Source organism: Corvus cornix, chromosome 2 (assembly GCF_000738735.6).
Source record: "Corvus cornix cornix isolate S_Up_H32 chromosome 2, ASM73873v5, whole genome shotgun sequence".
NCBI classification, from domain to species: domain Eukaryota; kingdom Metazoa; phylum Chordata; class Aves; order Passeriformes; family Corvidae; genus Corvus; species Corvus cornix.
In genome coordinates, this window is record NC_046333.1 from 54864859 (window position 1) to 54887372 (window position 22514).

The window sequence follows — 22514 nt, forward strand, 5'->3', positions numbered from 1 at the left end:
GATCTCATTTTGCTCCTTTTGCATTCCATGCAGCCTCTGCGTCGACCCTGGAGTTACCCTATCAGTACGAGCACCCCCAGCACCCCCGGTACGAGTGCGAAGACACAGCTTCGCCCGGACGCCATCGCGCCCCTCACGCCGTGTCAGCGCTCCCCGCTCGTCCGGGCCCGCTCCCCCCGCAGCCCGGGCGCCCACTGGGTGTCTGTGCACAGCCTGTGCACGGCCCGCACACGGCCGGACCCCCCCGCAGCCCGTGAGGGGCGGGAGCAACGCGGCGCCTCGGAGCTGGGCACGACCACCCCGCCGGCCTCGCCCGGCCCCTGCCCGGTACACAAGGTCACCGCGGGCGGTGCAGGAGCAGCACCCGCCGCTCCCTGTGCCCTAGCCCCGCAGCTGTCCCCCGGCCCGACACCCCTGACACTTCGCCGTGCCGCTGGCGAGCCGCCCGCTGGCCCAGGCCTCCGGGCAAGGGGAACCCCGCCAGCGCTGTCACGAGGCGCCCGGCGGGGCGCGGCCTGCCGGAGCCCCGCCCCGCTGCGATTGTAAATAGAGGCGCCACGTGAAGCCGCCCGTCACAGGCGAGAGGATAGCGACAGTCCCGGAGCCACCGGATCACCCGCTCACCCACCCGATCGCTTACGTGCCACGCACCCGCCGCCCCGGGAGCGATGAAGGCCGCCCGGATAACCCTGCGCAGCGCCGCCCCACTGGCAGGGGCCAGTGCCGGCAGCAGCAGCGGCCGGTTGCCGCAGGAGGTGGAGCAGTTTTCCCGCTTCTCCCCGTCCCCGCTCTCCATCAAGCAGTTGCTGGACTTTGGTGAGAGTGGGGAGGAACAGGAGGAGGTCGGGGCCGGGGGACAGCCCAAGCCCGGGGCTCGGAGGCTCGTTTCTCCGCGGAGGGGCGAGCCCGGGGGCTGCCGCGGAAGGGGGTGCGGGAGCGGTGCTGTGCCGGACAGAGGAGGCGGCGATCCCCGCCCCGACGGGTCCGCGCTCGGCCAGTGCTGAAGTCGCTGCTGACCCCCGGCTCGGCTGCCCAGCGCCAGGGCGGAGGAGGGGAGCTGCCCCTGCCTGGTATGCCCAGCCCCGCTGGGAATCTGCCGATCCCGGGGTGGTGGCGGCGGCGGGGAGGTCACCTCGGGTGGGCACCCCCGGCCGCAGTTACCCCCCGGCCAGGTGCCAGGCGCTGGAGACGTCTGAGTGCCGTCATCAGAGCTGAAGATGCGCTACAGCGCTGTTTCGGCGGTGTTCGTAGGGTGCGGGCTCTGAGAGGTCCATGGGCTGCGGGGCGTGTTCGTGCTCCGCGCACACCGGGGCGGGAGGAGCCATCAGGCGGAGTGAACGCGCTGTTCCCTGATCCCATTAGCGCTTTGGCAGCTCTGGCGGCCGTGCGCACATGATGCTGCCAGACGTCACCCCGAAGAACCTCCTGTTTACAGAGGCTGGAGTACTTCTTAGGGGATTGCAATTAAGTCTCATGCTAAGTGGGAACTGTACAAGTATCCCGTCCAAGAGCACGCTGTGTCTTACTGTCATGTAAACAGCGTTCAGCACAAACATATATGTACACTTAGATGACCTGGCCAGTAAAAGCCTCATGATTGCAGACGGATAGAGTCCTGAAGTTCGTGGAAAGTCAGCAATCTGTAGTTACACCTTGAAACTTTCTTAAACAAAAACTTTATTTTGGATTTATTCATAGGCTCGACTAATGGATGTGAGAGAACTTCTTTCTCATTTCTGCGACAAGAGCTTCCTGTGAGGTTTGCAAACATCCTGAAAGAAATCGATCTTCTTCCTGATAAATTACTAGGCACTCCATCAGTAAAATTAGTAAAAAGCTGGTGAGTATGAACTGCATGAATTCAGCATGCAAATTAACATAGCTTTGAGAACTTTATTGTTACAGACTTTTTTGAATAGTAGAAAGCATAACAAAATACAGTAGAAATGCAGTTCCTTCCTCAAAGCTGAATTGCGAGCTGTTACACACTGTCCTTTTCTAGCACACTAAAATTAAATTGAAAACCAATATGGTTATATTGTCATCTTTAAATTAGTGTGTTTGGGGGGTAGTTTACAGTTTGAAATAGCTAATAGAGCAAATCTCACTTTTTACTCTTCAAGAAGGGGGAAAAGAAAATATTTTCCCCATAGCATTACAGACCCTTAGACCCAAACAAAATGGGAAAGTAGGCTATGTACCTGTTTTGATCTGTCACTGATGCAGTTACTAACAGAGCTTCTGTTCCAAAGTATATTGCCTTAATACGTGCAACGAGTGTTTGAAATTCAATTAACATAATCTCTGCAGTTGATACAGTGGTTGAATCTGATTTAACCTTGTTTACTGGCACAGTTGCAGCATTTGCCAGGATGGCTGACATAAAGAGCAGAAGTATTAGAGTGAGATCTAGAAACTGTTCTTAATATAGCCAACAGTTGTGCCTTTGCCATATGCGTCAAGACTGTCAGGTGTTAGTGCAAGAGGCTTAGCTTCTGCCAATGCTGATCAGATTTGGAAAAATTTTGCTTAAGTGTCTTACTGATTGTCATTGTCATTTGGATCTTCTTTTGAAATACTCTGTACTCGAGAGTTATAAGGGGATCCTACATACCTTAAGCGAGGGTTTAGATTCCTCTTTGGTGGCAGGCACAAAAAAAGACTTAAAACTTCTGGGGTTCAGGCAGTCGAGAAGTGTTAATCTGTCATCCCATTGCTGGTTGTAACTTTGATATTTCAGAGATACTTAAAACTCCTAGCTGAGTTGTTAGGACTAATGATGTGCACAAGACAAAGTATTTTTCAAGTTGATAGATTAATAAAAATCAATTAATAGCATATATTTCTTGTGTTCTTTTTCAATAGGTACATCCAAAGCCTAAAGGAGCTGGTTGAGTTCAATCAGAAAAGCCCAGATGACCAAAAAGTCTTATCTGAGTAAGCTTTTAATTTGTTTTTTGGAACTTTTTAGTTCACATTCTACTTTTCACGATATATTTACTTTAGACTGACAGCCATCATGAGCTGAATTTGATAATCTAGCAGAAGAGCTGAACATAGAACAAGCTGGTCTGTTGTCCCTTGAACTGTCATGACAGAGAAATACTAAAAAAAATTATCTGTGAAGTCACATCTCTGCTTCTTTCCAAGATGTCGGCTTGGGATCTTTTTCCCTTTCTTACATTTTCCTCTGCTCAAATAAATGATTAAACAGGCAGTGAATTTGATATGGCTCATTATACCTTCTGTTTTAAAAATGCCAAACTCTTCTGGGTTAGGTTAGTGAGGAATTACTTTTAAAAGAGTGAAAGAAACAGACTGTATTTTAACAGGCTGTTAAGCACTTAGCTGTGCTGGTGCTGGATTAAATAATTACATTATACAAAGCTTGCATCTGTGTAATCTGAGAATAATGTTCTAAAAAGATCTCTTTTTGACCTAGCTTTATAGATACTCTAATTAGAGTCCGAAACAGACATCATGATGTGGTTCCTACAATGGCACAAGGAATAATTGAATACAAAGACACTTTTAAAGCAGATCCTGTCACCAATCATAACATCCAGTATTTTTTGGATCGTTTTTACATGAGCCGTATTTCCACCCGGATGCTAATGAACCAACACAGTAAGTAGAAATTTTTGCTTGAGAAAAAACTTAAACCTAATGAGTAACATGTTAATATCAGCACTTCTGAAAACTGATGGAGAACTGCTTCACATGATTTTGTGTGACACTGAAAAGTTAGAAATGGAAACTATCACTTAAGAGAGTAATGGAAAAACTTGTTTTCTAGACTACAGAATAATTGAAGTAACTCTTTTGTGGAATATGTAGGGATATCATCAATGTCTGAAAAACCTTTAGATGTGAACTACAGAGAAGCCAACATAGTTTGCTGACATTATATACCATTTTAACTCATAAAAGGCATAAACAACATTCAATATTTTATGTGATTATATGTTGTGATTTCACTGTATTAGTCTCAATTTTTAGGCTTTTACATAATACAGTATTTGTGATTAAATACTGTATTGTTCTCATCTCAAACAGCTCTTCTTTTTGATGATAAGTCTGGCTCGGGGCACCCAAGGCACATTGGAAGTATTGATCCTTGCTGTGATGTTGCTGAAGTAGTAAATGGTGCGTATTCTCAGAGCTTTAATGTTTGTCTTCCTGATCAGTATCTGTATCTGATTGCAAGCAGTTTGGGTACCAACTTGTGTTGTAGAGGATGCTGACTGGCTTTAATTGAAATAGCTGAAAGCAGTCTTACCAAGGCACGAGCTTTTAGAGGCCGGAATTTAAAATACAAAGTAGCAGCAAAAAATCATGTTGGAGTAAGTCCTAGCAAGTGACAGATGAGGTAGGAGTTGAAGTTGTCTGAGGTGTTGAGATTGGTTTTACCTAGAGGTAGATAACAGATGCATCAGTTCCGTACAATTATCAAAGTGTACAAAGATTTGCTCATGCTGCTATAATTGCCCCTTGTTCTCAATTTATAGTGCACACAGTGGATGCAAAGTTATCATTCCCTTGACACACATTCCCTTGTCTATGTCTTAGACTCTCTAACACCTTAGCAGCTATGCAGTTAAAAGCTGTATTCTGCCATGCATTAAAATTAATTTCTACATTGCTTGATATTATACTTTATATCATTTATTTAAATAATTATTTCAGATGCTTATGAAAGTTCCAAGATGTTGTGTGACCAGTATTACTTAACATCTCCAGAACTGAAACTTACTCAAGTGAATGGTAAGATGAGAGCTTCCTATTGATAGCCAAACTGCTGCTTTTACTGACTCAAAAGGCTCCCAGTTCTGTAACCTTAATGCACATACTAGTTAATCTGACTTGGGCTAGTTCCTCTTCATTTTCTATTAGAGGCACCTCATTTAACCTCCTGTGTTAGAACTCAAATGTCAATGTATCTTAAACACTAAATTTTTGAGGTACCATTTATGAATTTGAGAAAAGTCAGACAAACCTGGACTTAAAGTAACATGAGAAGTTGCTACAGAGGACCTCTGTATCTGGGGTGAGGAAGTGAGGCTGCTGAAATGCTGGGTCTGGTCTGAGCTGCCTGCATGTGTCTGATGTCAGCAGTCTGCTTAATTATTAAAATCCTTTATTTATAAAGGGGAATTAATACTTGATTTTTTTACTTCTTTCTTTGAAAAGAAGCTGTTACTAAGCAAGTGGCAATTGCAATCTAAACACTGTTATGAATGCATAAAGCTGTTTGCCAATTTTGGAGGGAGGAAAACCAAAAATTAAACTTGATTTATTTTTTTGTTTGTTTTGGCAACTTGCTCATTGTAAAATTTGGATACAATATAGAAAAATGTCATCACCCTTTTAAATCTTTTGTATTTTTCCTTTCCTCTAGGAAAAGCTCCAGGAGAACCAATTACCATTGTATATGTTCCATCTCATCTTTTTCACATGCTTTTTGAGCTCTTTAAGGTATGTCAGTGTAAACTGAGAGAGTTAAGTGGGCTGTGGGGTGGTGACCACCACTAGCCTTCTGCTTTTAGAGATTACGTCTGCAGATTTGCCCTGGTGCCTTTTCTGTGGATTGGACAGTGTGTTTAGGAGTAGTGAATGGGCTGAACTTCAGTGCTGCCAGCATGAGATGCAGAAATCTGGCAGCCTTTAGCAACTGCTGAACTTTGCTCTTCTCCAGAAACCTGTTGACTTTAAGGGAGTTATGTTATTTAATTTACAGTGCCTGAGTTATGTTGGGCAAGAAGTTGTAATCTTTCGCTCAGAAGAGTCTTGGCTATGCTTAGATACTTCTAGGTGTGAGACCTCCTCTGTTCCCATTATGCCAAAATGCTAGGTGTGTCCCTTGGAAACTAGGCACTGATAGGAATAGAGGGTAATTTTGCCTCTATGTACAACGAGTGTGGTTTGAAGTGCATGGATTCAACAATCTCTGATCATGGTAACCTTCTTTTCCACAGAATTCAATGAGAGCAACTGTTGAATTCCAAGAAAACAGTCCTACCCTTTCTCCGATTGAAGTGACAGTTGTTCTAGGGAAAGAAGACCTGGCAATCAAGGTATTTTACTGGCCTACTACAATATGGACTTAATGTAATCTTTGTTATTATACATGCTTAGCTGATTCTATTAAAAGATCTTCTGGCCTCTGAGAAAAGATCAAAGATACTGTGTATGAGCACATGAGCATTCTCGATGATACGAGCCTCCACGTAGCACAATTATCTAATTGGAAAATAATATGCTGCAAAACAAATGTTTGCATTTATGACTGTTGGAAAGGTGTGTTCAAATAGCAGCATTTTAAATACCATTCTTAGTGCATGCTAGTTGTTAACTTCATTCTCTCTTAAATCAGATCTCAGACCGAGGAGGTGGTGTTCCAGTAAGGAAAATTGAGCAGCTGTTTAGCTACATGTATTCCACCGCCCCAAGGCCAAATATGGATGATGGTCGAAATACCCCTCTTGTAAGATACTTTCAATACTTCTGTTGCAATTAGGTTGTTGTAAGTGTTGCTGTGTTAATAATGAAGCACTGTGTCCACCCTGCTGCTTTGTGGGATGTGCAAAGATTACCGAGCCCCATAAATATGAATTTACACTTTCTGAAACAAAGTTTTGATATTTAGCTTAGTGGACAAAAATATGCTTTTAAAGGGAAAAACAAAGAAGAGCATTGCAACCTGAATCTAACCCCCTTTTTTTTTTTCTTCTTACATTCCAATGACACTAATTTACTTTGTCTTCACTCTCCACTCAGTCCTTAAACTTACTGTAAATCACACTGTCTTTCTGGAGGCAAGCACAACTAGAACAGGCTTTTAGACTGTTATTAATCTCCCAGTAGCAAGCTCCTTTTACTAATCAAGCTGTACTAGCAAAAACAAGGGAGGGAAAAATACTGAAATGTAATATGTAAAAGTGGGACATGAATATAGACCCTTCCACTTCCATGGAGATCTTTTTTCTTGTGGTTTTGGGTTTTTTTAATGGTCAGTTTCAGCATTCTCTATGAAACAGAGTAGAGATTTATGTTTTCTTCTACCAGAAGAGGAAGTGCAAAGGATTTTTTAACAGCTTAAAAATCTCTGAAGACTTTCCAGATATTTAACTTTAAGCCATAAGAGCTAGTAAAAAAATTAATTAATTTTATATTGTACTTTATTTTTAGGCTGGCTTTGGGTATGGCTTGCCAATTTCTCGTCTGTATGCTAAATACTTTCAAGGAGATCTAAATCTTTACTCCATATGTGGTTATGGAACAGATGCTATCATCTACTTGAAGGTATGTATTTAAATTTAGTTAAATAAGAGATAACTACCATTAATGCAGTGGGTTTACTCATTACCATTTTAAGGTAAACAAATTCTCTGCTCATGAGTAGCTCTTGTTTTTTCTTGAGAAGTTACAGATTTAGTAACTGGTATTAAAAAAGTCACTTGGCTTTAACTAGTTTACTTGAAAAACTACTAGTGAGAGCCTTGTTGGTTTTCAGCTTAAGATGTTATCTCCTTGTTCATGGAATACAAAGTACTTGAAGAGAGTGCAGTAAAGGTGTGAGCAACAGATCTAGTTTGTTTACTCTGAAAACTAGAAAATCCATGTAAACTAAATCCTTAAGGAGTCAAGGTGCTATTCAACATCTGCCTTACAGCAAGCTGTGGGATTCAGATACCAGTAATTTTGAACACTGGGCATATAACATGCACTGCTGTTTCTGTAAGAAACCTGCAAACAGCACTACATATTCTTTTCTACTTTCTGCACTTAATAATGGGAAAAACTTGCTTTGAATTTCTTTTGCTAAACTGAAAACACTGAAGCACAATCAGAGAAGAAGTACAAAAGGAAGAGACAGTTCAGCTACATATATATATAACATTTCTATTAAAACTTTTTCTCTGGAATTTTGCAAATGAAGGTCCTTTTCCATGCATTCCTGGACTATCTTGAAATCATGTTAGAGGGTACTGCTTAAGGCCTATTAAAAATGCATAAATAGGATGCGATGTTACTGCATTTGTCCTGCCAAATTATCCAAAGCAGTCGTAGATACTGAAGCACCTAAACTACTGCATCTATTGTAAAAACACTTGTGTGAATAACTTCATTTTGTAGTGTCACTGGCTTAACACTTTAGGCATACTGAATGAATTTTTGCTAAGTGGCATTATTGAGAGAAAGAAACCAAGTAACTTGTTCCTTCTTGGCTTTTAGGCCTTATCAACAGAATCAGTAGAAAAACTCCCAGTTTTTAACAAATCAGCTTCCAAGCATTACCAGGCTACCTCAGAAGCAGATGACTGGTGTGTCCCAAAGAATGTGGCAAAACAGAGTGCAGCTTTCTGAAGAGAAGTTGGTATCCAGACACCCAAAGGGATCAAGCTGGCTTCAAGAGCAGCGTCTGGAAGTACTAATCTACCTCCAAACAAGCAAGTTTCAGAACTGGCAGAGGAGAAAGAAGATAAGAATATTATAAACCTAGGCTGTATGTGCTGGATCTGAAACCTTGCTGTGGACTTCAGGATGAGGAAAGTAGGAGCACATATGTCTTTAAAGAAGAGCTGTGTATAGAGGAAAATCAGGCCATTTTTTTACTATGATCAAAGACTTGGTGTGGTAGAGGTGTGCAATTTTCAAATCCTGTTTAATGCTTGAATTCTGAATACTGATAAACATGAGTTATGTTGATGCATATTTTTCTGTTAGAATAGTTATCAGCAGTTTATCTTATTACAGAACTTCTCAGGTAGATAGATAACATCTGTACTTTAAAGCTGTATTTATAACATTTGGAAAAGATTCATTAACATGGCAGTCTTGTAGCAAGATGCAAACAGCATTCAAATACAGCCTGACTGGAAGAGAGGGAGCCCTGGGAGGTATGGAGAAAGTGTTTTCCCTATATAAAGAAGTCCCATTTAAAGAAAAAAGGTATTCCAGGAATAATTCTTCTGCGATGCCTTGCCCTGTGAGTCATGTTGCTAGATACTTTATGTTAAGCTCTTCATGGGAAATCAGCCAAGTAAGGCTTCTATGCATAAGGTAATGAAGAAGAAAATCAGGATATTTTTAAAAGCTACTGGAAAGAAATGGAAATATAAACAGCTCTAATGTTAAGGTACATCTAGCCTACATCCCTGTATTCTGGAGAATGTGTGCCAAGTAAGTCAGTTAGGATTTTCCAAGAACTGAAGTCAGATGTGCAAGTTGAACAGAAAGGTTTTGGTGATGTGTATTGTATAAGCATGTTGTGAAAAACAGCATGTTTAAAGCACAGTCTTGTGGTTTGTTTCTGTTGTGCTGTTAGGAGGTTAGTGGCTCAGTACACTAAACCAAAATCTGCCAATTGTATTTTCCAAATTTGTATCAGACCACAGCAGCTCAAAGAGGTACATGGGGAATCTGTAATCTGAAAGCTGTGGTGAGCACTGAAGGTCTGTTGGCAAGGTTTTCAGGAGTGGTGTTGGAACTATAAAAATTTATTCTAAGAACTGTTCATTACAATGGAAATGGCTTAGGAAATGTTTCAAAATATAAGCAGCACTGAAAACTACAGAACAGCTTTTATGAACAGAAAAGTAGGGGGAATTCCCACAGGAACAGAGCCAGTGGGAGAGAGTTGTTCCGAAAATATTCCATTCTCAATAAGCTTCTTCCTTGCCCATCTTTGTGTGTTTTCACTTTTGTAAGCAAGGTAAACTTAACAGATGCTATACTATTGGACATTGCCAAGCTGGCCAGTCAGAAGTTCATCAGGGCTGTATAATATTACTTGAATTTTTTACCTAATTATCATGTTATCTTACATGATCCTGTGCAAGAAGTTGCAAATACAGCAAAGCATCCTGCTCAGCATGATAGTTTTCTATTAGAGATTTCTATTTGTTGGATGGAAAATCACTTCATATTCCACTGTGAATCTAAAATGGTTTTTAATAGGAAACTACCTTTGTGTTCTAGAAGTCCTGTTGAGCTTTATTTCTCATTGAAAATAAAATAGAATTTTGATATGCCTTGTTTATTTTAAAAAATAATTTTAGATGTATTAATGATAACTGCTGAGTATGATGACTTTAGTACTGCATCTGGGCTGTTTTTATCCTGGTGAATGAGGTGCAGTCACCAAAGGTCACCAGATCATGCATCTGGGCTCAGCTCAGTGAATGAAATGACTAATAAAAAGGAAATATCTTTGTCTAGAATGTACAGGTGTGAAAAAGCTGGTCTCACTGTCATAAAATAATTGAGTATTTGTTGATTTTTGTATTGAATACAAGGTCACAAACACATACCTAGGTAGTCATTATTGTCAAGCAAACACAATTTATACCTTTCTGCCTGCACCCAGTAATGCTTGAACCTGAGTTGTGATCTGATGGTACATCTGTAACACAGCTGCAGCTGCTCCAGTTAGAGCTGTAATTTCTGTTTCAAAGCAGCTGAGGATGGGTGATGGAAAAATGTTTGTGATGATGCTTGCAGAGAGAAGCTGTGGAATATTCATGATGCAGGCAGAGGTTTTGTAGCACTTAAGGAATCCACTTGAAATCTCTGTAGTATTACAAACTATGTCTATCTACCTAGATAATACAGCACCTTTTCCAGCACTCACTGACTTTATTCTGGAAGTAGAGCTGTAGTTTTAAGTCTTTTACTTGGATGTAGATGTTGAAATAGTTTTATAATAAAATCTTTTAAATGGTTGTCTGTATCTTTGGTTTTTTAAGAAGTCTAGTGCAAGCAAGGGCTTTTTATTTTAAGCCTTTTCAAATGGAGTTGAGAAAAACAACACTCACACCGTGTCAGGTACAGCAGGAGGAAGAAACACTAGAAGAATTATCTGCTTATGCTTAATGTTGCATTGGTTGAGAGGTTACATAGTACCTAAAATCAGTGCATTAGCTTATGCAGCTCCTTGCTCTTTATAATTAGGACAGTATTCATTTTGAGATGAGAATTGGGAATCTTCCATCAGAGTATGTTTTATGCTCTAAAATAGTTGTCTTTTGTTCAGTTTTAAAGAAAATGAAAATGGACTAAGAAAAAAAGATGTCCTTCACTGGGTCTATATCTAACAAAAAGGTTTTCCACAGACTAAATGGATGCCTGTCTTTCAGCTCTGAAGCAATGGGACAGCTGGCTTTTCATACCTGGTGTGTAAGAAAATGGTAGTAATCCTCTGGATCAGATGGTGTCATGATCCAACAGTCCTGTACAACGGGTGTTTTCGCAGACTTGTGTTTGCCTGGGGCCATCCTGCATCTCCCTTAATTTTAAGTACAGAGTAACTGTAAAAATACATGTAGATACTTTTCTTGAAAGAGGAAAGGTGAAAACCAGCTGTGTCTGGCAGCAAGCCTACAAGTGACAGCGTTGTGTACTGAATTTACCCTCCTTAGCAGTGTGGGTTTCATCTTCCTAAGGGTTTTTACTTGTAATGCCAGGGAAGCAGATCACATGGCATCCCTTTTTTGTATTTTGCAGTTACAGAAATGTACCACTCTGACATATACCAATATGCCAGGTGTGTTTGGAGAAACAACCCAGAACTTAAGTACACCAGGGACTTCATTAACCAATACAGAAAACAAAAGGAAATCAACAACACAAACACCCATTGTGTTTTCCCATCATTTTAACTGTCCTGTAGTCTCTATAGACAGGACTTGCATGTCAGGTTTTTCCAAGCAGAAATACACATACATGCATTCTATACCTTGCCCGTGGCAGGCTTGAGAGCAGGGATGCTGAAGTGCAGCAGGGTAGACCCAAGCTGCTGTCTGTGCAGCCCCCTGTTGAGCACATGGCCCCAGCAGATCCAGGTCTCTCTGCAGCATGCTGTGCACAGACCATCAGTCCCAGCCAAGCTCCCACAGTCTGGCAGACAAAAGGTGGGTCTTTTTTCCTTCCCCTGCACAAGCCCAGTGGGTAAGAGAGGCCATGCACCAGCTCCTGGTCGCAGTGTGGGGCTGGCTTGCTGCTGGCACGTCAGGGGGGCACTGACATCAGCACGTTTACCCACGGCTGAAGAGTGTTCTGGTTTCACAGGAGATAAGCAGGTGTTGCACTTTCGCCCTTTGTCCCCTGATCAGGACCTTACACAGCCAGCTTCCTGGTGTCAACAGAAACCACACCAAAGCACCCTGTGTTTTCTCTTCCAGACCATTAGCTAAAAAGTGTACACTGATTACTGGTTAGTGTTACTTGTGCCTTGGGCACACATCCAGATAAATCTCCCTGGAGCCTTGATACAGAGTTGTTCATTATCATCATTTCTTACCCTATCCCTTAACCAAGTTTTTAAATCTACCAGACTTTGCCCTTAACATGCAATAATGTCCTTCCCAAAGCAGTATTACAAAACAAGCTTTGCTACCTTTGATAAGAAACACTACTGGACTGGAAAAACTGTTGGGTGTTTTTCTCCTTATAGTAGCAATGACAACTTGAGAGGATCAGGTATAACACCCAAGAATTTTCTGCCCTGATGTTCTTTAGCAGTTTTAGCAAATGGAAGGTAGGACATGGCAGTTTTTGATCCCTCAGCTCAGGTAATTTTTGGGGGTGGGGATAGTGAAGAAGGGGCACACTCCTCTGTTAACATCTTTGAGTTTGTATTTCCCAAGAACTGACAACGCAATTTTTAATGTCTGTGTCCTGACCCTGTATTACAGGCCCTAAGGTGGCTTTGCACATCTGTGCTGTCGTGCACATTCAAGACAGAATGACTGACTTAGTACCTGGCTAGATGCTGCTACTCCTCACAGTCAGCAAAGAGGAAGGACATGTTGGTAGGCAGCTTCAGTCAGTCCTGCTTCTCTCCACTCCCCTCACAGGGAGGAAATGGCATAAATACCCATGGGCAGTCTTACTTCTTCCCTGCAATCTCGAATGTTGGGTGTCAAAGCTGGAACACAGTCCTGGGTCTTCAGAATATCCTGAGAACTCTTAATAATGTAAGATTTTTATATAAACAGAAAAATATGTATGGGGTATCAGGAGCTGCTCCTCATCAACTCTTCTCAATATCCCTTCTGCAGCTATGGAAGAAAATCAAAGCAGAGTGCAACAAATTGGCCCATGTAGAATTAGCACAGATTTCCCTGTGTCACTCTCTTGCTTTGCAGTTCCTAAAAGGAAGGGGAAGGAAAGGAAAGGATCTCTCTGGTTTCCTGCTGTGTGAGGGGCACAGCCTCGAGGAATGAGACTCATTGCCTTTCCTGGAGTCATGTCCAGTTTAAAATCCAGACAGAAGTGTGATGCAGGAAACACAGCAAGAGGAGTGACAATCAATCCCACTATCTTGAGCTGCCAAACGTTCTCTTGGCAGGTGACAGAGAGTTTCTAGTTTAGAACAGGCATGCTTTAAGTTACATTAATGTGGTACAGCCCTGTCTGCAAGGCTGAAATAAGAAAATCAAGTAATGTTTTCATTACCGTTATAGGTTGGGCTTTCTGTACTTTGTCACATCACTGGACTGGGCCTGAAAGCTGAGAACCTTGACATGGGATTCGGCACACCAAGTACTACACCTTATCATGGCACTTTGTACATGTCTCTGTGTGTGTGCCAAGGTGTGAGTTAGATATCTCAGCTGCCTCTCATGGCCAGTGTCAGTTTATCCAGAGGACTCCAGAGAGCTTCTTCGAAACACTTACTTCTGGTGCTGGAATAGTGATCCAGTGTCCATTGGCAGAGTTCAGCTGACTCTAATGGGACCCCAGACACGGGGGTGCCTCTAGGCACCTGTGTCTAGATGGCTTCAGCTGTGAGCTGGCTCTCAGCTCGTTCAGTTACCGAAAAATAGACACCCGGTCCTATATGAGGAAGGCTGGAGTGTTCTTCCTGTCTCTCATCTGTCACTCTGGAAGACAGAGATCTTCCACAAGTCCTTTATCATGCCTGCCAGTCCCATGCAAATACCTTGTATGGACACTCCTGGCTTTCTAAAGTAGCAGTGAATATTTATGTTTAGGTAAATGACTCAAGTCCTCTTACTAGCTCTGCATGGTTGTGGGAAACTGGAAATAACAGAGCTCAAAATTATATCACTGCTGTGTCATTGCTGGCCAGGGTGGATATATAATGGAAAATCCCAGACAATATTTATTCTGCAGCAAATGCCAGTGGGATATTGCAGATAAGCTGGCTGCTGGCACAAACTGTGTGAGCCTGGAGCTGCCTCTGTGCAGCTTGTCATCATTGACATTGCTGATCTGTCTGGGTTTGGGACTGGTCCTAGTGCCACATGATTGCAGGAGACAGCATGAGGCTCATCACTCTGCACCCCACAGGCAGCAGTGCTGTCAGACAGCTCTGAGCCATGCCTACCACTCTTGGGACAACCAAATACCAATTGCTGAGCAGACCTTTTACAGAAACTTAGGAGCTAACAGTAGCTGATGCTGATTGTTAGGTGCCATGAGGCATACTGAGAAATCAGATGCATTGTAAGCTCCTTTTTGTAGTGTTTATTCCTTAGAATGGTTTTCTCTTCCTAGCAGCTTTACTGCCCACAACACTCTGGGCTGATTTTTAACAAATTAACTGGGAAATAGATTTGAATACCTGCCAGGGCTGCTTGTCATCTCCTCCAATCACTGTGGCATGCAGCAGAGGTAGTAACATGCATTGCAAAGCCTATTGGTGACCCAGAGTCACTCCCCTGCTTACAAAGGGTATTACAGGTGGAATTCAACCTTCACACAGGGATGGATCAGGTGGTTTGGACTACTCTCGGTGTTTCTAGGTATGTGTCATTGCCTCAGAGACCGCAGGAAGCTGTTTGCTCAGGCATAAAACTATGTTTGTGTTGACACAGAAGCACTTGTTTCTGCTTAGTTAGGGGCTGTTATAAAACCTTCTGATCTCACAACTTTCCGTTGTTTCTAATCAGCTTTGCCTCCAGTTTTACATAAATACACAACGAAGAAATCTTCATTTTCAAGCTCTGGCCAGGGACACCTGAAGTTTTCATTATTCATGTTATTCATGGAGATGCCCAGAAGTCTTCTTCTGGTACAAATTCCTTCATGTGCTTCTCCCCCATGGCCTCACCCTCTTGTTCCTGTGTTCTTCCTACTCTGGGTACTGATGCCTGGCTCTGCATGCTCTGAGCCTATTTTCTGCCAAAGGATGGGAACAGTCCTTTGGAGACATGTCACACTTCCAAAAGCTTTTGATGATTTTTCAAGGCCATTGGATGATCAATTCACTTGAGGGAAAAAAAATTGTAACACCTTCTGCATATTCCCAGGCTTCTGTCCTTTGAATGATAACGTTCATGTAAGAGCAGCTGAAACAATGGCAAAATTATTCATGGGAGTGCCATAAATTGATGCAGACAGACCTTGGAAATTATATTACAGTACTGAGGGCTTCCTGAAAGAGATGTTACCATCCTTCTTCAATGAATTGTTCTTGCCTTTTCCTTTGCAGCAGAACGATATTCCTCACCTCTGAGTATTGATCTTTAGGGAGATGATGTGTCTTAACTTTAAGTCTGAACTATAATAGTCAAACAAGGCAGAGAAGAACTGGAGATCTTCCCAATTCTTCCCAGGAATAAACATATCCACTGCCTTAAGAAATGAGAGTCTTGGAGGGAAAAGGTCTACCCTTAACAGGGGGCTGTTTCAGAAGAGGGCGGTTTCTTTTCATATGAGCAGAAGAAGATTCCAGCAAAATTGTTGACAATGAAAGGGTAAAATAAATATTTTTCAGCATTTCTTTAAAGTATATTTACACTGGAAAGCTTGGGGGTTTTAAATACTGTAAACATTTCTAGAAGAATAACAGTATATTGCTGTAAATTATGGTAAACCTTCACTTATGGAAGTATTTTTTTATAATAGATTCAGAAGCAGATATTCAGTTGTTCTTATTTTAATAGCGTATGAGTATGGAATACAGAATATAGGTGATGGATCAATGAGTTGTCTGTAAGCCTGTCTGAGAACTGCTGATGTAATTTACTGTTCTTTTCTGTAATGTTTCTAACATATGCTAACTCTTTTCCAACCAATAAAAGACTGTAATATAATGTGGGAACAACATATTAAACAATGTAAATGATAGATATTAGAGTAGTAATAATTCATTTTTAGACTTCACGCCATGTCTGCTGAAATGTGTGACAAGATTCCTGTTGACACCAGTGACTTGTGGACAAAGCCAAAGGGCTTTAAGCTGTTGATCTGTAAAGTGACACATACACCCCTAAAGGTCTCTAGAAAACATGAAGCAAATTAATTTTTAACTCCTTCAGAGCACAAGACCAGACAAGAGATGGGTCTCATTGTGTTACCCACCATGAGTTCTGCAAGATGACACTCATTGTGTGGGAGGAATTTAAAATCAAGAGCCATACCTAGGAGAGGAAGAGAAGTATATGACTGACATTTAGACCTTCAAGATATGTTGAATAGAAATGTGTATATGCACATATGGCCTATTTAAATGCACTGAACTGGCTGACAGCTCTTGCTTCAGCCCATCCTCCTTACTTATAGCAGTACAACCGTGGAGAAGCTTGAGATCCAAACACCCCACACTAGAGGGAAGTCAGCTCTCAGCCTTTCTGTTCAAACCAGGTGAGATGAAAAGCCCAGGTCCGTGCTGCAGGAGTCTGGGTGCAGAGACACCATTGTGTCTGAGGTATAAGCATGTCCCTGTTCCACAAAGTGGGCAGCTTGTCCTTGCGTCCCTGGCCACCAAGAGCCCCACTGAGATAAAGGGTTTTTGCCCCTGCCTGGAGACAGAAGGACAGAACTCTTTAACAGTACATGACAGTGACTGGCCACAGCTTGTGCTCATTTCACACAGCTGAGGCTTTTTAAAAAGAGGATTAAGAGTGTACAAACCCCAAACAATGTGAGGGTCTGCTTCAATACGGCTGGAAGATTATTCCAGCTGTTTGGGGCCGGGAGCCTAAAAAAGTGAAGCTTGCCTCCCATAGTTAGTTGAGCTCCAGACACTTGGACATGAACAGCTTGGTTTAAACAGAGGGCAGACTAGTAGCTAGTGCTAAATAAAAGAATACAAAACAGCCCTGTAAATAAGAAGTGAACAATTATAAACCTTAAAAATACCCTTCAGGAAACACATGGCTGCTGTTCTACTGCTAGCTGCTGGATCTTTTGTTCTACTTACAGCTTTCCATCCTTTTATTTTCTTGATTTTTTTTTCTTATGAGGACAAACCCTGGCTGCAGATACAGCACAGCCTGCTCCGGCCGGGAGTGGAGGCCACAGGAAGCAGTGCTGCCTCTGGCCCCTGTTCTGGCAGCCTCCTGAGCCAAAGGCAGGGAACCCAGGGGGACAGTATGTTCCCTGCTGGCTGCACTGGAAGCTTCAAAACATGTTTATGTCGAGTCAGCAATAACTGCCCAAACCGGTCATGCACTGTTCTCTCTCCAGGCTGCTGGGAGGAGCTGCGTCAAAGTCCAAGCCCACATTTAAGTCTGTTGCAGGCACTGCCTGCCCAGAGTCCCTAACCCGCCACTTCACCAATGCACCCAGGTCACCTGAAAGTGAAGGGCAGACAGGGCTGCCTCTCTGCCCCTCTCCCTCCTCTCCATGTTGGAAAGGGCAGCCCTCCCTGTGCTCGAGCAAGTTCCAGCAACCGGGCAGAACTCAGTGCCATTTGATATCAAACCCTCCCACACTCACTGAGCAGCCACATCAATTGCACTGTTACAAAGCTGAAGCACAGTGTGACTCAGGCACTAGGCAGAAGGCTGCTACCATCATCCCTAGTCAGCCCCAGCTTGAAAGAACAGAACTGAATGGATCGTCTGTGGTATAAAAATCATCATATGCCCACTGTCCTAGTTCCAAATGCCTTAATTGTAATTTAGCAGCACTCCATGGGGTGCCTGCGCAAGGTGAAGGGCAACACACAGCTGCTACATACTGAAAAACATTAACTGTATACTAAAATCAAACAGGTCATTGGAATGCATGATATCCATTGTCACTTCTACGCTTTGTGTCCTATGACACTTAAGATGCGTTTGGAGAAATAATCAGAAACAAATTTCCAAGCAGCCAATTGATTTCATCTAACAGGTGCTGCATACAGCAATCTTTCCTGACCCATTCGTCTGCTGTGCCAGAGGTCCCTGCCTTTCTAGAAAGAGAGACTGTGGTAGATCTTTCTGCTACTTTAATATAACTCCTGGGGAGGTTAAGGTGTCAGACACTAGGCTTTTGTGTCTAGGCTAGGTGTCAGATGCTAGGCTTTGGCATCTCTGCTAATAGTATGTTCTGCACTGTCATTTAGTAGAAGAGCAAACCCTAGGGATTACAGGGAAATTCAATTGACATATCCTGAAAGTAGATGGAAATATTGCTGTGTCTGACCCATGTGTATCTTGAAGTGTTTCAGAAAAGTAACAGCAGTCCTTCAAGAGCCCTGCAAACCTTCCAGCACACTGAAAACCTGGCATGACTCTTTATCCTCTCAGAGTTTAATAAGGCATATAATAGCATAGACTACCCCAGACTATTTCAATCTTCCTTTCAATCTCAAAGACTGAACTCTTGTATGTTTAATTTAAAGGTATTTGTCCCATGAGCAGAATCTGCTGTCAGAAGCATTAGTGCGTTTTCAAAGGACGTTCCTTAAATATGAATGAGCTGAGCCCTGTGATCATTTTAATTGATCCAGCAGTGCTTGCAGCTAAAAGTAAAGCTTCCACCTTTCACGGCAGACCAGACCTTTTTCCCTGCTGCCTAATATTTTTATTGCTGATATTTTACAAAAATAGTCAGTCTTGCTCAGCCTGGGAGACTTTTATAAATTCATGATCACAGCAGTTAAATCAATTCTGTCAAAACTGATGTATAGACTGTAAGATATTGCCCCACAGAAGATGAGAAATGTTTATTTTCAAGATGGTGAGCAGTTTTGAATAAATAAAATGTCATTGATACCAAAACACTTGTGGGAACTTACTGGTTTCAGCTCCAATACCCTGATTTGGGTTGAACACTTTGAAACCGGGTCAAAGATTTTGACTGGGATCCCTGTGCGGGTCTCCTCACACATGCACAGGTGTGCTGATGCACGCACATGCCAGTGTGCACACAGACACACACACAGCTGCCAGAATCAAAATAGGCATTTCAACACCATTCTGCTTTCGTGTAGTCATGAGGTTTGGTTCAAAACTTTACAAGATGATGCAGACAACCTTGTTATCCTCCACACAGCCCTGGAGAAAATGCCATGTGACAGCATGAAAAGGGGTGCAGACAACCCCCCTAACGCAGTTCTTGCTGCTCAAGGCACGAGCTCTGGCGTGCCCCAGGTCAGAGACAGTCCAGCTGCGTTCTTCTGTGCATCGCAGAAGCGACTTCGGCATCAGGAAAAGAGCTGCTGGCTGAGCCAGCTAGCTGGCTTCTCGGCAGAGGGAACACGGCAGGAGCCGACGGGATCGGCTCACGTTAGCTCGGAGACAAAGGAAGAGAGAAGCTGTTCTGGTCTGGCTTCTAACAGGTTTATTGTTAGAAGTTTCGCAACCCGAACAAGCTCGGAAAGGATGGAATGCGATGGGATCCTTCCCCGACGCTCGTCCTCAGTTTTATAGGGAATTTGAAAACCCCGGTGAAAGGGGAAAGCAACCAATGAGTTACAAGCCAGGGGGAGGATACAATTTAACAAGAACCACTGGGGGGAAACCGAGAGGCGGGAGCTATACCAGAGAACCAGCGAACAACCGAGTAACCGGGAATTTTCCCGAACCAGGGGAGGTGGCTTGGACCCGGGCACCGCCTGGGGGGGAGTGGCTTAGGCTTCTGAGCCGCCCATCGACCCACCCTCTGAGTCTGCCTCTTCGGGAAACTCGATCCAGGGGATGGGCTGGGATTGATTGGCATCACACTGCCCCAGCCCCGCAGTGGGCTGGGTCATAGCATCACCCCCCTCCTTCCTCTGCCGGCTTTTGAAATGCTAAGGGCACAAAAGACCTGGAATCGTGGCTGCCTGTGACAGGGGCACGAAGGCCCTATATTCTGGTTTGGGCTTTGAACCTTTTCCTCTCTTCAATGAAAACTCAAATTAATACAGTCCATTATGAGAAGAGCAAGGGATGTGGAAACAGCATCCCCTTGTGCTGAAGGTCCTGAGGCTGAGGATTGCTGCCATTCAGCCAAGAAATGGGCTCTCACCAGCGAGCTTGTTTTTGGAGTAGACATGGGTGACACTGCTGAGTATGATCTTAAAGAAGTGAGCACAGTACAAAACATGTCACATTCTAGGACTAGTTTGTGTGCAGGCAATTGTCTTTACCTAATTAAAGCCCCGTTTGTGGAGAGAAGACCTTACTTAGCAGATCTCTCAGCCTTGTGCAATCGTCCTGCTCTTGATATCAGTGCATCAAGTAGGAGGCTAAGAATATATCCTTCCCCTCCTCCCACCAGCAGCGCTGGGAAAATAGCCTGTCTCAAGGACAAATAGTGGAAGTTTTAAAAATGTTAGATGGAGGCTGAGCAGGAAATGGTCAACATTTACTGCTTCCTCTTTCAGTGACCTAAGCTGATGCTTCACAGTCTGTCTTCTCTTCTTGGCATTATGCCATCAGGACAGGCAGCAATTTTGAAGAGCTAAAGCAGTCAGGCTCCTTTAGACTCCTTGTCCTAGTACCTAAAAGCTGATCAAGTATGAATAGACTTTTAAAGCTTTTGCAGGGAAATACACTCCTGAACACTGTTAGACTTCAGTTTCACCTACGGACTCTCCATGGATAAACTATTGGAGTTTTGAGTCAAGGTGGACCCAGTTAGACATCAGAGGTTAAGTTTAAAAATGTTGCAAGAGCACCTTACAGAGAGGATCCCCATATTTCCATGAACAGCTGCACTGGTCCCCAAACACATGCAGAGTATTCCTATGGTCATAGAATGGGTAACTTCTTTTGTCCACAATGCACGTGTCTTAAGAAGATATCTTTATATACAACTCTTAAAAAAGCACAAGGACCAAAACTTAGAATCTCACTGTTATCCACTGAGAAGTCATTAAGGGAGCTCTGGGAAAGGGCTGCCAATGGGAACAGGTAAGGATAGTTCATTCTTTGTGCCCATCTGAGCTTTAAATATTCTAATAGGCCGTAGAATGCAGTGGAAATGTTTCAAACATGTCTACATCTGTATTAAGAAGCCAAAAGGCAAAAAGCAACTTATTTCACAGAGGACAGCAAACAACGCTGAAAACAATTTTCTGTCATTTTAGGTTGTGACTGTGCTCAAACCTGTGGTGTAGAGGTCTCTCTTCCATGTGGAGTCATCCAATCTGATGCAGCTTTGAAAATACAAAAGCATGATCAGGAATTATATGACAGTATGAAATTTCAAGACATCTCACAGAATCCCAGAATAAGCTGAGTTGGAAGGGACCCACAACGATCGTTGAGTCCACCTCCTGGCCCTGCACAGGACCATTTCCAAGAGTCACACCATAAGCCTGAGAGCATTGTCCAAATGCTTCTTGAATTCTGTCAGGCTTGGTGCTGTGACCACTTCCCTGGGGAGCCTGTTCCAGAGCCCAACCACCCTGTGGGTAACGAACCTTTTTCTAATATCTGACCTAAACCTCCCCTGACTCAACTTCAGGCCACTCCCTTGGGTTCTGTCACTGGTCACCACAGAGAAGAGATCAGTGCCTGCCCCTCCTTTGTGCATCCCATGAATTTAATAAATGATGATGTTATTATCAGGTACTCCCACACCTCACATGAGCGACTCCATCCAGTGTGTGGGAATAGAGTGCAGTAAGAGAGGAAAAAAGTGCTAAGAAGGAACAAATACTGAAGTTTGCTTACTCTTGGTCTTTCTAACTTCAACAGCAGAAGCAATTAAAGTGCATCAATCAGGTCTTTTTTTCTGTGATAGTGATGTTCTCTAGTGTTTTTAACAGCTTGCAAATTCCTATGACTATAATCAGCCTGATCCCACTGTGCTCCCTGTCAGATACCACAATGGCTATAATCTGGCACCTGCTTGGTACAAAGCTTGGAAGTGAGCCTGGGTGCCCACAGAATAAAAATTAAGCATGTTCACTGCAGAGGGGAAGGATCAGAGGGAATTTAGGAACACTGGTGACAGCCTTTATTCTTCTCTCTCAGCAAGAGAGTCCTGGCTACCACAGGTCAGAAAATGCTGCTATTGTTCTGTCTTAAACGTCTCTTTTCCAGGTGCAGAATTTCACTTTCAGAAGCAACCAGTGTGGGGATGTGTTTCCAATAAAATCAACTACCTCCATCTGTCTCTTCTGGACTACCCAACTTGCCCCATTGTCAGACTGTTCAGAAAGCAACAAACATTTCTTGCCTTCACCAGTTGGCAAATCCTCTTCCTCATGCCTGACTTAAAGAGATGCATCACCTAGAAAAGCAGTGGGTTTAGCTAACCTATGCTTTTTCATCTTTCCAATTTCACTGTTTTTCTGCAGTGCAGAATCCAGTGGATCCCACTGACCTGGACATGCCTCA

The 22514-nt window shown here is 43.1% G+C and overlaps 1 protein-coding gene across 1 annotated transcript; it reads left to right on the plus strand.

Annotated features, from left to right (window-relative positions):
• The first annotated feature begins 561 nt into the window (after positions 1-561).
• Positions 562-10724, plus strand: PDK4 (pyruvate dehydrogenase kinase 4). Its single transcript, XM_039549682.1, has 11 exons — positions 562-816; positions 1699-1840; positions 2866-2937; positions 3443-3627; positions 4057-4146; positions 4687-4764; positions 5399-5475; positions 5976-6074; positions 6374-6484; positions 7189-7302; positions 8236-10724. Exons 1-11 carry the CDS (start codon positions 669-671, stop codon positions 8365-8367), a joined length of 1248 nt encoding a protein of 415 aa, XP_039405616.1. The 5' UTR covers positions 562-668; the 3' UTR covers positions 8368-10724.
• The last annotated feature ends 11790 nt before the right edge of the window (positions 10725-22514 follow it).

What these genes read in the sequence shown, in the direction of transcription:
- PDK4 (XM_039549682.1), top strand. Translation starts at nt 669, where the DNA reads ATGAAGGCCGCCCGGATAACCCTGCGCAGCGCCGCCCCACTGGCAGGG. An exon ending in TGTTGCTGAAGTAGTAAATG is followed by an intron (nt 4,147 to 4,686) that starts GTGCGTATTCTC and finishes TAATTATTTCAG; the next exon opens with ATGCTTATGAAAGTTCCAAG. An exon ending in ATGCTATCATCTACTTGAAG is followed by an intron (nt 7,303 to 8,235) that starts GTATGTATTTAA and finishes CTTGGCTTTTAG; the next exon opens with GCCTTATCAACAGAATCAGT.